At 50.4% G+C, this 18,960-nt stretch overlaps 1 protein-coding gene across 7 annotated transcripts in view; it reads right to left on the reverse strand.

Annotated features, from left to right (window-relative positions):
- Emid1 (EMI domain containing 1) overlaps positions 1–18,960 on the reverse strand; it is a 50,826-nt gene that overhangs the window by 19,203 nt on the left and 12,663 nt on the right. For 6 of the 7 annotated variants that reach the window (XM_075944209.1, XM_075944211.1, XM_075944207.1 and 3 more), the window contains 9 exons: positions 12,448–12,525; positions 11,213–11,274; positions 9,051–9,171; positions 8,611–8,691; positions 7,539–7,685; positions 6,115–6,213; positions 5,940–5,992; positions 5,545–5,607; positions 5,398–5,442 (listed from right to left, as the gene is read on the reverse strand). In XM_075944209.1, the coding sequence (XP_075800324.1) occupies positions 5,398–5,442; positions 5,545–5,607; positions 5,940–5,992; positions 6,115–6,213; positions 7,539–7,685; positions 8,611–8,691; positions 9,051–9,171; positions 11,213–11,274; positions 12,448–12,525 (749 nt within the window). Of the gene's footprint in view, positions 1–2,859; positions 3,128–5,397; positions 5,443–5,544; positions 5,608–5,939; positions 5,993–6,114; positions 6,214–7,538; positions 7,686–8,610; positions 8,692–9,050; positions 9,172–11,212; positions 11,275–12,447; positions 12,526–18,960 lie in introns of those variants that run through there. The other variant, XM_075944212.1, reaches the window with a different exon arrangement.

Here is an 18,960-nt window from a genome sequence, read left to right on the forward strand (position 1 = left end):
GGAAAACATGAAAAGACTGAAATCCGTATTAGTGAGTGAAAGAAGCCACAGGAAAAGGTTATATACTAGAAGAGTCTAATACAGGACAGTCTAGAAGAGGCAAAACTATGGAGAGGGTAAAAAGATCAGAGGAGGTCGGTAGTCAGGTAGGAAGGAAGGATGGACAGACAATGCATAGAGAGTTTCTAGAGCAATAAAACTTTATTGTACTGTCTGGCAGTACTTGGATGTTATGCCTGTTACAGCTTTCAAACCCTCAGAGTGAACAAATCTAAGAAAGAATGAGATCCTTGTTAGTGCAGGTCCGTCCAGTGTCATAGAGGGGCTGTCAACAGAGGAGAGGGTGTGTACGTATGTGTGGGGTTAGAGCTCTCTGCACTTTCCACTGAACCCAAGGCTATTATATAACATTTGTGTTAATTTTATTAATTAACTCCCAAATCCTGTAGGAGGCATAGAGGTCTTGGTGCTCACAGATGTGCAATAGGGGAACCTGGAATGTTAGCTCAGAGTTGTTCCTTCAAGGGAAGGAGTGTAAAAGCCATTTCCCACCCAGAGGGCCGGAGCAGACCTGCTGTCTAGCCTGGTGACCTCTGAGAAGTCTGTGTGGCTGAGACCTTCTGGCACCAGACTCTTTTCCAGGTCCGCTTTCATAGACTTGTGTTTTCAGTCAATCTATAGAACCTACTTTACGGAAGGTGTCAAGTGTACTTCACAAAGGGTTTCTATGTAGTCATGTGTGTATTTAGCTTCCTTTGTAAGCTTTGCTGTGGACATGGGATTGAGTTCGCCACCCCCAGAATAGTTTTCACCAGGCTGTGCAGTGTTTCAATACACCCCAAATAAGCAACTCCCAGGATGTGAACCGGCACCGGCTACTGCTGCACGGAGCTGCCTTTTTGCCTCCTGTGGCTTGTGGCTCTGCTGCCCATGAAGGTACAGAGAGCCCCACACAATCCCCATGTACATTGTTACTATACCTGTTTACAGATGACCAGAAGAAATGGTGAGCAAAGACAAAACTGCACAGATCCAGGAATCTTAAGGAACCCAGAGCAGGTGAGACACAAGAATACCACACCATACCACACCTAGCCACATCACTGCCATATCTACTGAAAACTAAGGCTAAAGAGAAATGTTAAAAGCAAAAGGGTCACACACACACACATACACAGAGGGTGGGGGAGGAAGAGAGTGAGAAGAATAGCGACAACTAATTTATTGTGAGAAACTATATAAGCAAGAAGGTCATAGAGCAATCATTACCTTTAAAATGGTACAAGATGACAATTTTATATCCAGCAAAAATGTCTTTTACAATAAAACAACAATAAAGAGTACCTTAACCGGGCATAGTGGTGCATGCCTTTAATCTCAGAACTCCGGAGGGAAAAGTAGGTGGATGTCTACATGTCTACGAGTTCAAAGACAGCCTTGTCTACATAATGAGTTCCAGGACAGCCAGATATAGAGAGACCCTGTAAAGCCTGTAAAGTATCTTACTATTGATTGATTTTTTTTTTTTTTTGGTTTTTTGAGACAAGATTTCTCTGTGGCTTTGGAGCCTGTCCTGGAACTCCCTCTGTAGCCCAGGTTGGCCTTGAACTCACAGAGATTTGTCTGCCTCTGTCTCTACCTCCTGACTGCTGGGATTAAAGGTATGCACCACCACTGCCCGGTCCTGACTGCTGGGATTAAAGGTATGCACCACCACTGCCCGGTGGTTTTTAAAATTCTTGTTGATGAATGCTTTCCCCGCGTGTATGTATGTGCACCATGCCCATGCAGTGCCCATGGAGCCCAGGAGTTGGCACTGCATAGTTGTGAGCCACCAAGTGACCCTGGGAACCAAGTCCAGAGCCTATGTAAGACCGACAGCAAACAGCAGGTGCTCCTAACCACTGAGCCATTATCTCCCCAGTCTCAGTTTTTTGTTTGTTTGTTTGCTTATTCTTACTTTTATTTTTATTTTATGTTCTTTGGTGTTTTGCCTGCATGTGTATCTGTGTGAGGGCACCAGAAGTGACAGACAGTTGTGAGCTGCCGTGTGGGTACTGGGAATTGAACCTGAGTCCTTTGGAAAAGCAGCCAGTGCTCGTAACCATTGAGCCATCTCTCCAGTTCCTGTTTGCTTTTTTTTCCCCCTTTTTTTGGTTTTTTTGAGATAGGGTTCCTCTGAAGCTTTGGGGCTTGTCCTGGAACTAGCTCTGGTAGACCAGTCTGGCTTTGAACTCACAAAAATTTGTCTGCTTCTGTCTCCCGCATACCCCAATCCCAGGCTTGTTTGCTTTTCTAACTGGTTTTTAAAGATTTTTTTTTTTATGTATTGGTGTCTGTGTGATGGTGTCAGGTCCCTTGGAACTGGAGTTACAGACAGTTGTGAGCTGTCATGTGGGGGCTGGGAATTGAACTCAGGTCCTCTGGAAGAACAGTCAATACTCTTAACCTCTGAGCCAACTCTCCAGCCCCACCTACTTGTTTTTTTAAGGCAGAGTTTGTAGCCTAGGCTGGCCTGGAACTTACTATATAGACCAAGCTGTTCTCTTGAACATTTGGCCTCATCCTCCCATACGTTGGGAATATACGTATTTGCCAGCACGCCTAGCTTTCTCATTTATTATCAATTAATTAACTAGTTAGCTAGTTATTGCAATGGTTTGAACTCAGAGCCAGACAAGAGCTCTAACACTGAGCAACACACCCATCCCCTAAAAATAGTTTTAGCTAAGTTTAGAAAAGCTAAAGGATGTTCTTTAGGCTAACAGGAAATGCTATCAGTGGTATATGGTTTGGTTTTCATCTTCAGCGTGCCTGCATCAGATTGGCATGTCTGTGGGGCATTCTGACGGCTAACAGGGCCCAGTCCACCGCAGGCAGTGCCACCCCTGAGCAAGTGCTCTGGGTTATATAAGAAAGCTGGCTTGAGCACGTCCCAGTGCAACCAAGCCAGCAGGTCATATTCCCGTCATGCCCTCTGCTCTAGCTCCTGTCTTCAGCTTGCACCCCGGCTTTCCTCAATGACGGACCGTAACCTGTAAGCCAAACGAACCTTCTCTCTTCTCCAGGCTGCTTTGGTTATGACGTGTATCACAGCAACAGGAAGCTAACTAGGACAGACAGAACTCTGGATCCACAGAAAGGTACAGCATTAGAAATGAAATAGCATCAGAAAACCGAAAAGACTACAGCCATCCCTCTGCATTCACATGGAATTCATTCTCCTGTGGGTACCAAAACCCACAGGCATTCAAATCCCTCAGTGAATGGCTTAGTCTTGTATGCCACCTGCAGGTGGAGAGAAGAGTTCATCTGCCTCTAGATTCTTTATACCAACGTATTGTATACTGTATCATCAGCCGTACGCTTGCCATTGTACCGCTTAAGAACTAGTACCCCTGAGCCTGGTGAGGAATCCCGGCTACTCAAAGTGCTGAGGCAGTAAGATCGCAAGCTCTTCAACCTTGGCTTGCATGAGCAATTTAGTCAGACCCTGTCTCAAAATGGGGGTAGAGTAGGGGCTGGAGAGATGGTTCGGTGGCTAAGAGCACTTGCTACTCTTCCAGAGGACCCAGGTTCAGGTCTCTGTACCCATGTTGGGTGGCTCAGACCACCTCCATCTCCAGGACATAGGACATCCTCTTCTGGCCTCCAAGGACCCCACCACCAGCAGTGTTAAACGCTCACACGCATATACACAAAGATAAATATAAATCTTAATAAAAAAGATGGCTCGGGATGTAGCTCAGTGAAAAGGTTGCTTGCATAGCATGTGCATGGCTCTGAATTTGATCTCCAGGAACCAGAAAAAATGAATAATGATTTTAAAAATCTGTACATGGTCAATATGGGTTCAGGATTTTGAGGGGTTTTTTTGTAATATTTTCAAACCATAATTTTTCAAACCATAGCTGCAGAATGTGCAGTGTTTAAATTTGTATCTTTTTTTTTTCAAGACAAGAGTTCTCTGTGTAGCCTTGTCCTGGAACTCGCTCTGTAGACCAAGGCTGGCCTCGAACTCACAGAGATCCACCTGCTTCTTCCTCTGCCTCCTGAGTGCTGGGATTAAAGGTGTGTGCCATCACTGCCTGGCTATCTTATTTTTATTTTTTAATGCTAACTGACTTTAAAGCGATGATGACGACGACGATGCCAATGACATGGGCGTGAGGATGTTTGTAGCTTCATAGATACCCACTAACGAAGCTGCTCAATGCCCTGGGGTCAATTCTCAGCACTCTCAAAAAGTGTTGTGGGGCTTATAGCGAATGTGGAAGAGCACAGAGCGGTGACAGCACAGGAAGAGGATGAGACCAGGACCGCGCACACTTAGAGCACCTACATCCGTGTGGGACGCACACTCCCAGTTGGTGTGATACTGAGGCATTATGTAATTCATGTAAAACGCGGTGAAGGAAGGACAGTGTTGTTCTTAGCAGCTGTGATCAAACCAACAGAAACAGGGCTCGCTGCAGAGCTATCAGTGGGAGCAACAACCCCCAAAGTACTCTCTCCTGAGGGAGGCTCAGAAGCAGAGCAGTGACTAACTGCAAAAGAAGACGAGGAGAGGAGCAGAATAGAAGAGCAGATAAACAGATACCAGCTGTGGATGGTGACCTAAACAGAACTCTGTCGATAATTGTGCAGATGACGAAAACATCAATGAACTAAATGGCAGATTCTGGAAACTGCAAGCCTCGTGTTATCTACAAGAGATGTACTTTGAATACATTGGCACCAACATGCAGAGACAGCAAGTATTCCAGCATTGGTGTGGTGACTCTAACAGACAACAGAACAGAACTCAGGGTGAGTGTTCTAGAGATGTAAGTATCAATTCCACAAAGGCAAAGGCAGCGCTGAAATCCTAAACATGTATCTGCTTAACGACAAAGATTCAAAACACATAAAGCAAAAATTGGCTATATTAAGGAGAGAAATAGACAAATCTACATTCAGAGATGGAAAAGGAAAGAGAAATATAAGCCAGGTGGTGGTGGCTCATGCCTTTAATCCCAATACTAGGAGGCAGAGGTAGGCGGATCTCTGAGTTTGAGGCTAGCCTGGTCTACAAAGCAAGTTCTATGACAGCTAGAGCTGTTACAAAACAAAAAAAAACCCTGTCTCAAAAAGCCAAAAAAGAAAAAGAGAACGCAGAAAAAAGGAAAGAAAAGAGAAGAGAGAGAAAGAAATACAGGGCCAAAGAGTCACGCAGAGAAAGAAATGGATATAGAGCCACAGACAGACAGATTGAAAAGGGTAGATGATGGGTCCCAGCAATAGGCAGCAACGATGGAAGGAGCTCTGAATCACACAGGAGAGTCAGGTGCTCCGGGTTCAGGAGCCTGGGATGATGGGATTCTGGAGGGATGGGTAGGGGGAGAGTGCATCACTTACCGGCAACCCCATTAAACCTTGGGGGCCAGGTTCCCCAGGCAGTCCCTATATAAGAGGGGGAACAGAATTAAGTTAGCTGATGGCAGCTATCACCTAGGACCCCACAGCCTCCCCAGATTCCCCCACTGAGGTCACTGGTGTACTCACTTTCTCGCCTTTCTCTCCTGGGTGGCCAGAGGGTCCTTTGGGTCCAGAAGAGCCCGGGGTTCCCTGAACAATAAGACAGGGCCTCAGTCTCGTGCTGGGGTAGGTATATAGACAGGAGATGGGGACAGAGGAAATGGGAAGGGAAGCCCCAGCTTGGCCCAGGCCTCATAGCAGGCCCAGTACACAGCAGGCAGGTCAGACATCCCCACCCCATGGGCCGGCTGCAGCCTGAAGAATCCCCCGCCTCCAGGGATAATAGTGCTTCTTGTTGGGTGAACTGAGTTAAGAAGATTTATGGCAAGCACTTTGCATATCAAAGTACGCACTGAACGGCTGGATGAACAGACGGGAGAATGGAGTTACGCATGGATGATAGAACCTGGATAAAGACTTACCATGTGTCCAGGACTCCCAGGGGCACCCGTGGGGCCAGGAAGTCCGGGAGGACCTGAATAAAGCAGGATGTCTTCAGGAACAGAATGGACCACAAGACTAAGGAGTTTCCCAATAACCACAGCCCTGCTCCTTTCTACCAACCCCTACCCTTACCCCAGCCTGGATTCAACTTACCCATGGGCCCTGGGGGACCTGGAGGGCCTGGGGGTCCAGTGGGTCCTTGGGGCCAGTGGCTGCCAGTCTCAGTGAAGGTGTTAGACAGTAATGGATCTCCTGGAGGGGGAAAGACAGCAAGTGAGCGGAGCTGGGGGAGTAGGCCATCAGCCATCGCCTGTCAGTTCTGCCACATTGGCTCTGACTGCCCTACAGGACAGCCTGCACACAGACAGGGCCACCAGTACCTGCTGCCAGGTACAGAGAGGAAGGGAGCCTGGGTTCTAACCCTACCACAGTCTGGTTAGCGACATTAAGAATGCCTCTCTCTGGGCTGGAGAGATGGCTCAGTGGTTAAGAGCATGGCCTGCTCTTCCAAAGGTCCTGAGTTCAATTCTCGGCAATGACATGGTGACTCACAACCATCTGTAATGAGGTCTGGTGTCCTCTTCTGGCCTGCAGGCATACATGCAGACGGAATATTGTATACATAATAAGTATAAAGAATGCCTCTCTCCTTCGCTGGCCCCGTACAGTTCCATGCTGAATGAAAGAGAGAGAGTGGAAGCTGCCTTTTGCCAACTGTCTACTGTGTTTCGGGCTTCTGTGCATTGAGGATCATGGGGTCCCAGAAGCCTGGCATTGTTGCCTACACACGAAAGAAACAAGGACACTGAGGCTAGGAGCAAAGACAAAGAAGGTGAGATGAGAATGATGAAGTGAGAGAACGAACAAGGAATGGTACCCAGTCATTCCCCAAAGATGGAGCTGGGTGGTGTGGATCTCTGTGAGTTCTAGGCCTTCCTGGTCTACAGAGTAAGTTCCAGGAAGAAGAGGAGGAGGAGGAGGAGGAGGAGGAGGAGGAGGAGGAGGAGGAGGAGGAGGAGGAGGAGGAGGAAGAGGAGGAGGAGGAGGAGGAGGAGGAAGAGGAGGAAGATGGAGTTGAAATTGCCACAGTGCACTCCCTTGCTCCAACCTCTGGCAGCATGCGGGTAGATCAGGCCAGGCTACCTGCAGGAGATGCCTGGGATCCATGCTGGTATTCAGTTGGGGAGGGGCTGGAGCCACCCTGTGCAACAGGCCCAGGGCTGTGACATTGGGAGCTCAGAGTTTGAGTCTTGAGTTAGGCCTGGAGCTGCCCGGCACTTTGAGGGGCTGAACTGCAGCCAGCTCTGAGGCATGGGGAGGGCCTAATGCCAGGTTCTGAGCAGGTGGGTCTGAAACCACTCCCCATCTCCCCAGTGTGTGAACATGGCATGCGATTCCTCCCCGGCCTCAGTGTCCTTCCTTGGTGAACAGAGATTGGCAGTACCTGCTAAGCAGGGTGACAACTGGGCAAGTCCAGCATGCAGGTGACACAGGATCGATGCCCACAGTACCAGGGTTATGGCTGCTTCAGATTCGGTTACCCCATCTCAACCCCCCGGGACCCCAGGGGGACTTACCATTCAGGGAGATATGGGTGTGGGGTGGTCCAACAGGGGCTGGGGGGCCTGGGGGCCCAGGAGGTCCAGGAGGTCCTGGAGGGCCCATCTCTCCAGGGATGCCTGCAGCTCCTGTCTGGCCAGGACGCCCTGGGGGTCCCTGTGGACCTACAGTTAAGAACAGGAATGGATGGGCATATGGGAGGCGGGATAAAGATGTCGGGGGTAGTGGGGTCTGCCCTTGTCGTTCATCTGTTACAGGGACAAACGAATACAGCATTGCGCCCTCTGTCTCAGTCAGTCTGTCCTGGGCTCCCTCCTGGAGGCCTTCCAGACCTCCCAGTGTCCTCCAAAGAACCCTGGTCAAAGGGGCCGGGCACTGTCGTTTCTCATCTGCCTAGCTATCCTCCATCCTGGAGGCAAAGACTGAGCCAGTTCCACCCAGTACCCAGTTCAGGGTCTGCTGAGCAGGGTACATGAGTCAAGTGGACCAAGACAGTTTCACAGCCCAGGAACGAACAGGTACCACTGCAGGGCTGCTGAGCAGGTGCCAGGGAAGAGGACCGGGCCTGACTGGAAGTTTCCAGAGGACACTGCAATTTCAGTGCTGGGTATACCCAGGAGAACAGAACAATTTTTGTTGTTCACAAGAAAAATGTATCCTCAATGCTCATAGTAGTATTATGTAGAGCAGTCAAAACTAGAAATCATATGCCCATTAGCTAATGAATGAATAAATAAAACATAAAAAAAGAGGACCAGGCCTGTCCACTTTGACGATGCCAATGAAAGCATCCTCTAGTCCCCCAGCAGGAGGGATGCCTATGTAAGTTGAAGAGAGTCAGCCGTGGGGGCACACGCCTTTAATCCTACCACTTGGGAGGCCAAGAAAGGTGGATTTCTGAGTTCAAGTCCAGCCTGGTCTACATAGCAAGCTCCAGGCCAGCCAAAGGGCATAATGAGACCCTGTCTTAAACCACAAAAACAACAACAAATAACAACAACAACAACAACAACAAAAAACCCAAATCTCCAATCAACCAACCAATACAATACAAAAAGAAGCTTGGGAGGCAGCCCCATGGGCACTCACCTGGTGGGCCTCTCATCCTCACTGGGTCCTGACTGTCAGTGTCTCCCTTGGGCCCAGGCAGCTCCCAAGGATCAACTCTGTCTGGAAAGACCATGAAGCAGCTCTGTGGTGCTTTTGACCCGACCCCATCCTGGTCCCTCAGACAGATCCTACTATCTTGAGGTAGATATGCACCCCTCCCATTCCCACAGATCCTAGTAAACCTTGGGCTGAGCAGTTAGGCAGGGGTCAGCATCCCTGCTGGGCCTGGGAGGGAAGATCCCAGGTCCCCCTCCCTTAACTGGAACTGTTTGCTTCCCAGACTCCAGCGGTCAGGAATCCCCAAGGGCTTCCAGTCATGGCCACTGGAGAGCTGGGAAAACCAGTGCCCTGAGGGTCAGAGGGGCATTTTCTCCACCTAAACTATCACATGGGGGTATATACCCTGCTTTACTCCTTACCCTGCAGGTCTCCATCTCCAGGGCTGCCCTGGGCAGCTGGGGAACCCCAAAGCAGGGCAGAGTCCTTAGGGGTAGCTGGGATTGAGGACACCGTCCGCTCTGTGACACTCAGAACAGCTACCTGTGGAGGAAGACAGAGATGGGGTGGGCTCAGGAGCTCACGAGGGACAGTCCAGCCTTGGCTGTGGGGGTCAGGAGGCCCAAGGAGCCAGCAGAATCCAGCTGTGAGTGGAGACCTTGGGCTCACAGGGGTCGAGAATGTCATCAGAAGTGTCACACTTCATAATATGCCCCGGGGAACAGTCATTCTGTCCTGCTTCTGCCACCCACATTGAGCTCTGTGATCATGGGATCTGCTGGCCATAAAAGTATGCTGTGTGCATGTGTGTGTGCGCGCACGCGCGTGTGCATGCTGAAGACTGACATACCGCCTCCCGCATGCCAAGCAAGTGCTGTACCATTGAGATTTTGCAGGGGAAACTGGGAGGGACTGACCCCCGCCCCCGACCAACATTAGGGCCTAGGACAAAGAAGATTCTGCAGATATGCCAAGCTCCTGACCCTTGGTCAGGACAAGAAGAGATGACCACTGGCGGTGGTCTGTCCTCAGTTATGTAACTGCTCCTCCTGCTGTGAGATGGCTTCCAGATTTCCCTATGACAGCTAACACTTTACTAAACTTCTCTGCATCTGATCAGGACAAGTTCCCAGAGGAGGGCCATAACAGAGAAAAAACAGCGTGTATCCATGCACGTCCAGAAACCCTGGAAGAATAAGATGATTAAAACGTGGTAGCTGCCGGGCAGTGGTGGCGCACACCTTTAATGCCAGCACTCGCGAGGCAGAGGCAAGCGGAGCTCTGCGAGTTCACGGCCAGCCTGGTCTACAGAGTGAGTTCCAGGACAGTTAGGGTTACACAGAGAAACCCTGTCTTGAAAAACCAAGGAAAGGGCTGGAGAAATGGATCAGTGGTTAAGAGCACTGGCTGCTCTTCCAGAGGACCCAGGTTCAATTCCCAGCACCCACATGGCAGCTCACACCTATCTGTAACTCCTGTTTCAGAAGATCCAACGCCCTCGCATAGACATGCAGGCAGAATACCAATATACATGAAATAAAAAAATAAATAAATTTTTAAAAAAAGTGGTAGCTTAGGAGCAGTGAAATGGTTCAGCTGGGAAAAGTTCTTACAGCCAATCCTAATAACCTAAGTTCAATTCCCAGGACCCACACAGTAGAAGAAAACAGCACCCCCAAATTGTCCTTTGCCCTCCACACACACACACGCACAAACAGCACTCTGACATGCCCACTAAACACAAATAAATAAAATAGTTCTCTAAAAAGTTGGCAGCTTACAGCTGTAAGCCCAGTTACTAAGGAGGTAGAGACAGTAGGATCTATAGTTCAAGACCAGCCTGCACCACACAGCAATACCCTGTGTTGCTTAAAGAAAATGACCCCCAAAGGCCTGGCAAAGCGACTCAGTAAAGTCCTGCCACTGACTTGATGGACCCACAGGTTGGATGGAGACAACCCCACATACACACAATAAACAAACACATTAAAAAGATAGGTGGGTCTCTAATAGAAGGCCAGCCTGGTCTATACAGTGAGTTCCAGGCCAGCCAGGGCTACAGGGTAAGATCCTGTCTCAGAAGCTGCCGGGTTTCTCTCTGGGACTCAGGCAGTCTCTGCAAACGGTTTTCTGGCACGTATTCTAGATTTCTGAGTTTTCCTGACCCTGTGTTTACTTACTGTCTTCATTTTGTAACCTTAAAACCCTTCTTGAGCTAACTTGAGATATGTAATGGGCATTTTCATTTATGTATATGGTGTGGAGGGGCAGGATAAAGGACAAAGGTGAGAGGCAGGAGAGGCTGTCATTGTGCTTGGGGACATGCCTTGATTTATCTGCCTGGAACTGGGCCTCCCGGAGGGACGGTATGCCAGGCTATAGCACCGGGCAGTAGCTTCATGACGAGGGCAATTGAGGAGCAGAGGGCAAAGAGCTGGAGGGACATCAGGCAGGACAGGGCCATGACTTCTGGAAAGCAGTCTGCCCAAGGGTGGAAGCTCAGCGGATGGGCAGGGGGTACAGGAAGGAGTGAGGAAGGCCAAGGTCTCCAAGGCCCAGGGCAAGAGGGAGGCTGCTCACTCACCTTGGCCTCCAGCACCTTCAGTCTCTCGGTCAGCTCAGAAACTTTGCTGCAGTTGAGACAACCTGTGGGGAGGGGAAGGCTGGGCTAAGGCGAGAGGTCTAGGTCCCCTTAGGGGCCTTGCCCTTAGGGGAGACAGGTACCTAACAACCCTAATCTACAGAGAAGCAGTGTAGGGCTGGGCTGCAGAGTCACTGTAGGCCCAGGTGGACTACACACCCTTGGGGTTCTTTCTATTCGAGAAGCCTTCAGAATGGAACAATTCTCCCAGCACAGGCTCTGGGGCCCAGTCTGGTGGTCTCAGCATCCAAATGTCCAACTCCAAAGCCATAGGCAGGAAATCCTGTTGTTTCCTACTGGGTAGGGTGGGACCTGGGCTCTGGGGATCAACAGACCACAAACGGATGCTACTGGCCTCACAGGTAGCACTGTCTGGCTGTCACAGAACCACACTCCAGCTTCTCTGTCCATTGGTTTTTTAAATGAAGCCTGTAGCCGGGCAGTGGTGGCACACGCCTTTAATCCCAGCACTCGGGAGGCAGAGGCAGGTGGATCTCTGTGAGTTCGAGGCCAGCCTGGTCTACAAGAGCTAGTTCCAGGACAGGCTCCAAAGCTACAGAGAAACCCTGTCTCAAAAAACCAAAAAAAATAATAATAATAAAAATAATAAATAAATAAATGAAGCCTGTACAAACTGGCTACTCTGGTCTTCACCATGGCCCCGTGTGTTACACAAATGCCAAACAGGAGGCACCTGAGTTTTTGACAAGGTGCAGTGAGTGTCCAATACAGTAACCCACACAGCTCAGAGCAGCCAGGCCCGGTGCTGCCCACTCCTGGCTATGGCACCTTGGACAGGGCAAGGTACCACTTGATCCTCCGTGTCCTGCTCAGGGGAGTAGACTGAACAAGGTCTTCTGGGCGTCGTGGGCAGCTATGAAGCTTGGAAGCATCTGGCTGAAGCCTCAGGCTCCCCAGTACAGAGAGGAAACTGATGAGTTGGGCGTAACTACAAAAGCCAGGGTCACAAGACTCAGGGTGGCTGGCCCAATTCAGACTCCCCTCTAGGAACACCGTCCGCCTCAAGGCTCTCTTTCCGGGGGATGAGGTAAAGTAGTGTTACCCTTGATCCTCTACTGCTGGACCCAGTAGACTTCCAGGGACAATCACCACACTCCCCTGGGTCCACCCTGGTCTCCTCCACCCCAGAAGTCCCCACGAGGCTGCCCCAGACCCACCTGAGAACGCTGTGGGCCGCATTGCCATCCGTCGCATGCTGCTGCCTGACCACGTAGGCTCCAGGAAGCCAGGGGAGCCTGCAATGGAGGGACAGTGGGCTAAGAGTTTGCTGACCTGAGCTAGCCTTGCTCCATTAGAAGGCACATCATGCTGTTGTTGCTCCAGCAACGATCTCTGCTCCCCTTCACTCACAGAGAAGCACAGGGAGCTGGGTAACTTCCTTGGGTCACACGGCAATAAGGAGGCAGGACCTAACAAGGTGGATGGCTGGTGAGAGGGGCTGGCCCTCTGTGAGGGCCACACATAAGCTGAAGGTTTCCCCAGGGACCCAGTATATGACAGAGCTGAGAGGGTAAAGCTAACAGACAAGCCCAGCTCCCAGTTCCTGAGTGATCTGCAGTCTCTGACCTGCTCTTTGCTCCCATCTGTAAAACTCAGCAGCGAGGCCTCTCTTCTTATTCGGCAAGGCCAGGAGAGAGTGATGCGTGCAAAGGGTCTACCGTTCATATACAGGGCTCAGGTACACAGTAGATGTTCAATAAATGATTGCACGGTTGCTATGCTTGCTCTCCATACCCCACTTAGTAAGACAAGACCGAAGTGGTATGTTTTAAATGAAAGCCAGGGAGAGGCTGGCTGCCCATTCCAGGAGTCTACCCACTCCACACTCTGGAGGATTATTCAGCCTGGCTGGTCTGGTTTCTTGGGCCTGGGTTTCCACACAGCTGGAGGGACAGACTGGCCAAGCCAAGGCGGAAGGCGCAGCTGGAGGGCTCTCCAGCCGACAGCGCTAACTGCCCTCCTCAGCCCCCTGTGCCTGCCTTTTAAGGCCATGAAGTGTCATCCTGGGGGGAGACAAGACCCAAATAAGGCACCAGCCTGGCTGTTTGGACATGGGCTGTGGGTTGAGGCAGGGAATGAGAGGCGCCGGCAATCCAAACCAGACGGGTCTCTCTGGCCAGCCCCCAGCAGGGAGGCTGCCTGGCTCTGCTGTGTGCACATGGGATTTTTTGCTCAGGCAACTTCCTTAAGAGTCCCAGGGACCTGCAACTTGCTCAGGTATGGGGGCGCGGGAGGGTAAGAGCCTCCTGCAGGATACAGGAGTGGGGGTTTGCAGTCCAAGACAGTGGCACAGATGGAAGTTCCTGAAGAGAGTGGATTCCAGTGTGAAGTGCCCAGTGCATTGCTCTAAAAGAGGCAGTCACGGCAGTTAACTTGTGTTTAGTGAGTGCTCACACACACACACACGCACACACACACAAGCATCCATTCCTGCATATCCTAAGCACCCCACATATGTCTTGTTTTGGTTTTACCATTGCAAACTGGGACCATATGGTTCTAACAGGTGGGCAATCAGGCATCCTCCTCTGGTCCCAGGAACAGCCAAGTGGATGGGTGAAAAGACCCCTCCCTGCTTTTCTGCTGGGGAAACCAAGGCAGAGGGATGAAGTGACTTACTCATGGTCCTCCCTCTGTTCTTCAGTTCATGACCAAACCCAAGCAAGGACCAAATCCAAACAGGGACTGTTTGCATGTCCACCTGGCAGGAAGGCTAGCATCCAGCAGGGGACAAACCCTTTGCAGCCCTTTATCTTTCTGTTCCAGGTGAGAATGCAAAATGCCACTTGAGTATTTTTGTAAAACACGGACCCAAAGCAGCACCAGTCTGTCTTTTTCTTTCTCTTCCTCCTCCTCCTCCTCCTTCCTCTTCTTGTGTGGGGGGGTGATGTCTCATAGAGCCTACACTGACCTAGCACTCACTGTGTGGTCAAGAATTTGAATTTGTGGTCCTCCTGTATTCACCTACCAGGTGCCATGATTACAGGTGTGTGCCACCATGCCTAGCTCCCAGGTGCCATGATTACAGGTGTGTGTCACCGTGCCTAGCTCCCAGGTGTCATGATTACATGTGCCACCATGCCTAGCTCCCAGGTGCCATGATTACAGGTGTGTGTCACTGTGCCTAGCTCCCAGGTGTCATGATTACATGTGCCACCATGCCTAGCTCCCAGGTGTCATGATTACAGGTGTGTGCCACCATGCCTAGCTCCCAGGTGTCATGATTACAGGGGTCACCATGCCTAGCTCCCAGGTGTCATGATTACAGGTGTGTGTCACCGTGCCTAGCTCCCAGGTGCCATGATTACATGTGCCACCATGCCTAGCTCCCAGGTGTCATGATTACAGGTGTGTGTCACCGTGCCTAGCTCCCAGGTGCCATGATTACATGTGCCACCATGCCTAGCTCCCAGGTGTCATGATTACAGGTGTGTGTCACCGTGCCTAGCTCCCAGGTGCCATGATTACAGGGGTCACCATGCCTAGCTCCCAGGTGTCATGATTACAGGTGTGTGTCACCGTGCCTAGCTCCCAGGTGCCATGATTACAGGTGTGTGTCACCGTGCCTAGCTCCCAGGTGCCATGATTACATGTGCCACCATGCCTAGCTCCCAGGTGTCATGATTACAGGTGTGTGTCACCGTGCCTAGCTCCCAGGTGCCATGATTACAGGGGTCACCATGCCTAGCTCCCAGGTGTCATGATTACAGGTGTGTGTCACCGTGCCTAGCTCCCAGGTGCCATGATTACAGGTGTGTGTCACCGTGCCTAGCTCCCAGGTGTCATGATTACATGTGCCACCATGCCTAGCTCCCAGGTGCCATGATTACGTGTGCCACCATGCCTAGCTCCCAGGTGCCATGATTACAGGGGTCACCATGCCTAGCTCCCAGGTGCCATGATTACAGGTGTGTGTCACCGTGCCTAGCTCCCAGGTGTCATGATTACATGTGCCACCATGCCTAGCTCCCAGGTGCCATGATTACAGGTGTGTGTCACCGTGCCTAGCTCCCAGGTGTCATGATTACATGTGCCACCATGCCTAGCTCCCAGGTGTCATGATTACATGTGCCACCATGCCTAGCTCCCAGGTGTCATGATTACAGGTGTGTGTCACCATGCCTAGCTCCCAGGTGTCATGATTACATGTGCCACCATGCCTAGCTCCCAGGTGTCATGATTACATGTGCCACCATGCCTAGCTCCCAGGTGTCATGATTACAGGTGTGTGCCACCATGCCTAGCTCCCAGGTGTCATGATTACAGGGGTCACCATGCCTAGCTCCCAGGTGCCATGATTACAGGTGTGTGTCACCGTGCCTAGCTCCCAGGTGCCATGATTACAGGGGTCACCATGCTTAGCTTCATTTCCTGATTTTAGAGGAGATTCTCCCTAAGTAGCCCAGACTGGCTTTAAATTTTTAATCCTACTGCCTAATCCTTCTTACCATTAGGATTAGAGGTGTGCGCCATCATAGCTAGCTTCTTTTATTTAAAAATTTATTTTTTAAAAAAAAAAAACAACTATCTCTTCTCATTTTACCATGCCAAATCCAGTTCCCACTCCCTCCCTTCATCCCACTCCCTCTACACCCCCCTCTACAATCCTCAGAAAGAGTAAGGCTTCCCATGGGGAGTCAAGAAAGTCTAGCACATTGCTTTGAAGCAGGACCAAGGCCCTCCCCACTATATCTAGGCTGAGCAAAGGAATGGGTTCCAAAAGCCAGAACATGCAGTAGGGATAAATCCTGGTCTCACTGCCAGTGGCCCCACATTCTTTCCCAGTCAAACAACTGTCACCCACATTCAGAAAGCCATGTTTGGTCCTACGCTGGTCCCCTCACTGTCAGACCGGAGTTGATGGGCTCCCATTAGCTCAGGACCCAGGCATCCACAAGGATGACCCCAGCTAAGACCCTAAGCAATAGAGGAGAGGGTGCCTGAACTGGCCTTGCGCTGTAGTCAGATTGATGACTATCTTAAATGTCATCATAGAACCTTCATTCAGCAACTGATGGAAGCAGATGCAGAGATACACGGCAGAGCACTGGGCTGAGCTCCCAATGTTCAGTTGAGGAGAGGGAGGAGTGAGAATATGAACAAAGAGGTCAAGACCATGATGGGGACACTCACTGTTCCCCACAGCGCTTTCGGTGTGGGCATACCCTCGGAGACATACTGACTAGAGCCGCTCTCCAGATGACCACCACCGTCTGTCCCTTGACTTCAGCTCCTGCCCCACCAGGACAAGGACCCTTTCCATCTTGTATCTGCCAAAAGTCCTACAAGCCCCGCAGGACTGCAAGCTCCTTGATTAAACTTTTGTCCGTAAACACACTCATGCCTCGGGCAAGCAAAAAATAAGCTCCCAGCAAGCACAGTAGCAGGCAAAACAGTGCAGGTGATGGCCACAGCCACCCCTAGGACGAGCTCACAAACGCTCTAGTGGCACACAGGCTGTCTCTGAGCTGCTGATCATTTTCCAAACAATTCAGTTTGGGACATTTAGCCTAGAGACAGAAAGAACTGGAAAAATGAAGAGAAGGGCTGTGGATGGCTCGGTCCGGAAAGTGCTTGCTGTGCAAGCTTGGGGACCCGAGTTCAATCCTTAGCACCCGTGTAAAAACTGTGTGTGGTCGCACATGCCTAAGCCCAGTGCTGGGGGATGGAGGGAGGATCCCTAAGGCATGGTACGGGCCAGCCAGGCTAGCTGAATCAGTGAGCTCTAGGACCAGTGGTAGACACTATCTTAAAAGAAAAGTAGAGAGAGAGTAAGGGAGACATTCAATGTCGAGTTCCAGCCTCCATGTGTGTATACATGTGCTTGCCCACGTGTGTACACATACATTACACACGCATACACATACCTACACGCATGTACATAATTTGGACACACATATACATTCATACACACATACATACATATACACATATACGCATACACACATGCATGTATACACACATATGTGTACACACACATATGTACATGCACACACATACCCGGAGCAGCAGTATAGACTGAGTAGCTAAAAGTGATTATGAATTCCAGTTAGTAAAGTAAGTTCAGTTGGACCTTGTGGTGGCCACCTGCAATCGCAACACTCGGGAGGCAGAGGCAGGATGACCAGGAATTTGATGTCAGCCTGGTCTGCGCAGATAGACCTAGTCTCAAAAATGCTTAGGTGGGGCTAGAGAGACTGGCTGTGGTTAAGAGTGCTTGCTATTGCGGGGCGGTGGTGGTGCACGCCTTTAATCCCAGCAGAGGCAGAGAGGCAGAGGCAGGCAGTTCTCTGTGAGTTCGAGGCCAGCCTGGTCTACAGAGCTAGTTCCAGGAGAGGACAGGTTCCAAACTCCAAAGCTACACAGAGAAACTCTGTCTTGAAAACAACAACAACAAAAGCAAAAACAAAACTCCCCCAAAAAGGAAAAGAAAATAAAAGGAAAAAGAAAAAGAAAGGAAGGAAGGAAGGAAGGAAGGAAGGAAGGAAGAAAAGAAAAGTGCTTGCTATTCCTTCAGAGGACTCCAGTTTGGTTCCCAGCATCCACATTGTTTGGATCACAACTGCCTATAATTCCAGCTCCATGGGATCTGACACCCTCTTATAGCCTCTTTGGATACCCGCATTCTCATGTGTCTATGTACATGCATACACATGTATGCACGCACACGAGCACACACACACAACCAGATTATAAAATTTGTTTTTAAAATATTGTTTTGGAGCTGGAGAGATGGCTCAGTGGCTAAGAGCGCTTGTTCTTGAAGAGGCCCTGGGTTCAGTTCCCAGCACTCACATGATGGCTCACAAGCCTCTGTAGCTCCAGCTCCAGGAGATCTGGGCACATACAAACACACAAGCAGAAAAGAAAGCCCATAAAATAAGTAAATCCAAAAGAGAAAAATGTCTGGGTGTAAGGCTAGGGGTGTGGTTAGTTCATTGGAGGATTGCTGACCTAGCACAAGCAAGGCCGTAGGTCCCGTCCCCACTGGGGTAGTTTAAATGTGATCAGCCTCCATAATCTCATAGGGAGCAGCACTATTAGGAGGTGTGGCTCTGTTGGAGTGGGTATGGCCTTGTTGGAGGAAGTGCATCACTGTGGGGGTGGGCTTTGAGGTTTCCTATGCTTAGGATATGACCCAGGGTCTCAGTTGACTTCCTGTTGTCTACAAGATGCAGGACTATCAGCTTCTACTCCAGCACCACATGCTTGGGTTGGGTGGGGGCGTCCTGCTATGGTTAAGATATTCCATCACTCCCATTGGTGTTTGGTCAGAGGCCCTAAAGCAGGCTCACGGTTGAGGCCCTTCTTGCCCTGAAAGACTCCTCCAGCCCCATATTGTATACTAGAAGGGCCCTAGGCTGGTCCCAGAACCCCAGATCCCACTCACTCTGGGGCACTTGCCACTATCTAGGAGGTCTCCAACTGTCTGCCTGCATGTATACATCCCCTGCCCCAATTCCCACATCCATGGTTCCTATGCCACCTCCTCTAGTAAGGCCTCCTAAACAGGTCAGGTTGCCCATCACTGCCAATGCCCTGCTAAAGTGCTCATCGCTCAGTGTGCTGACTCCTGAGGCCGCTGTGCTCTGCAGTTTCCAGCCCCGTGTTCCCCTTCCTGTACCAGTGTCCTTCCACATAGCAGGGCATGGAAGAGCACCAAGGCCCAG

This window comes from Microtus pennsylvanicus, chromosome 12, assembly GCF_037038515.1.
Source record: "Microtus pennsylvanicus isolate mMicPen1 chromosome 12, mMicPen1.hap1, whole genome shotgun sequence".
NCBI lineage: Eukaryota > Metazoa > Chordata > Mammalia > Rodentia > Cricetidae > Microtus > Microtus pennsylvanicus.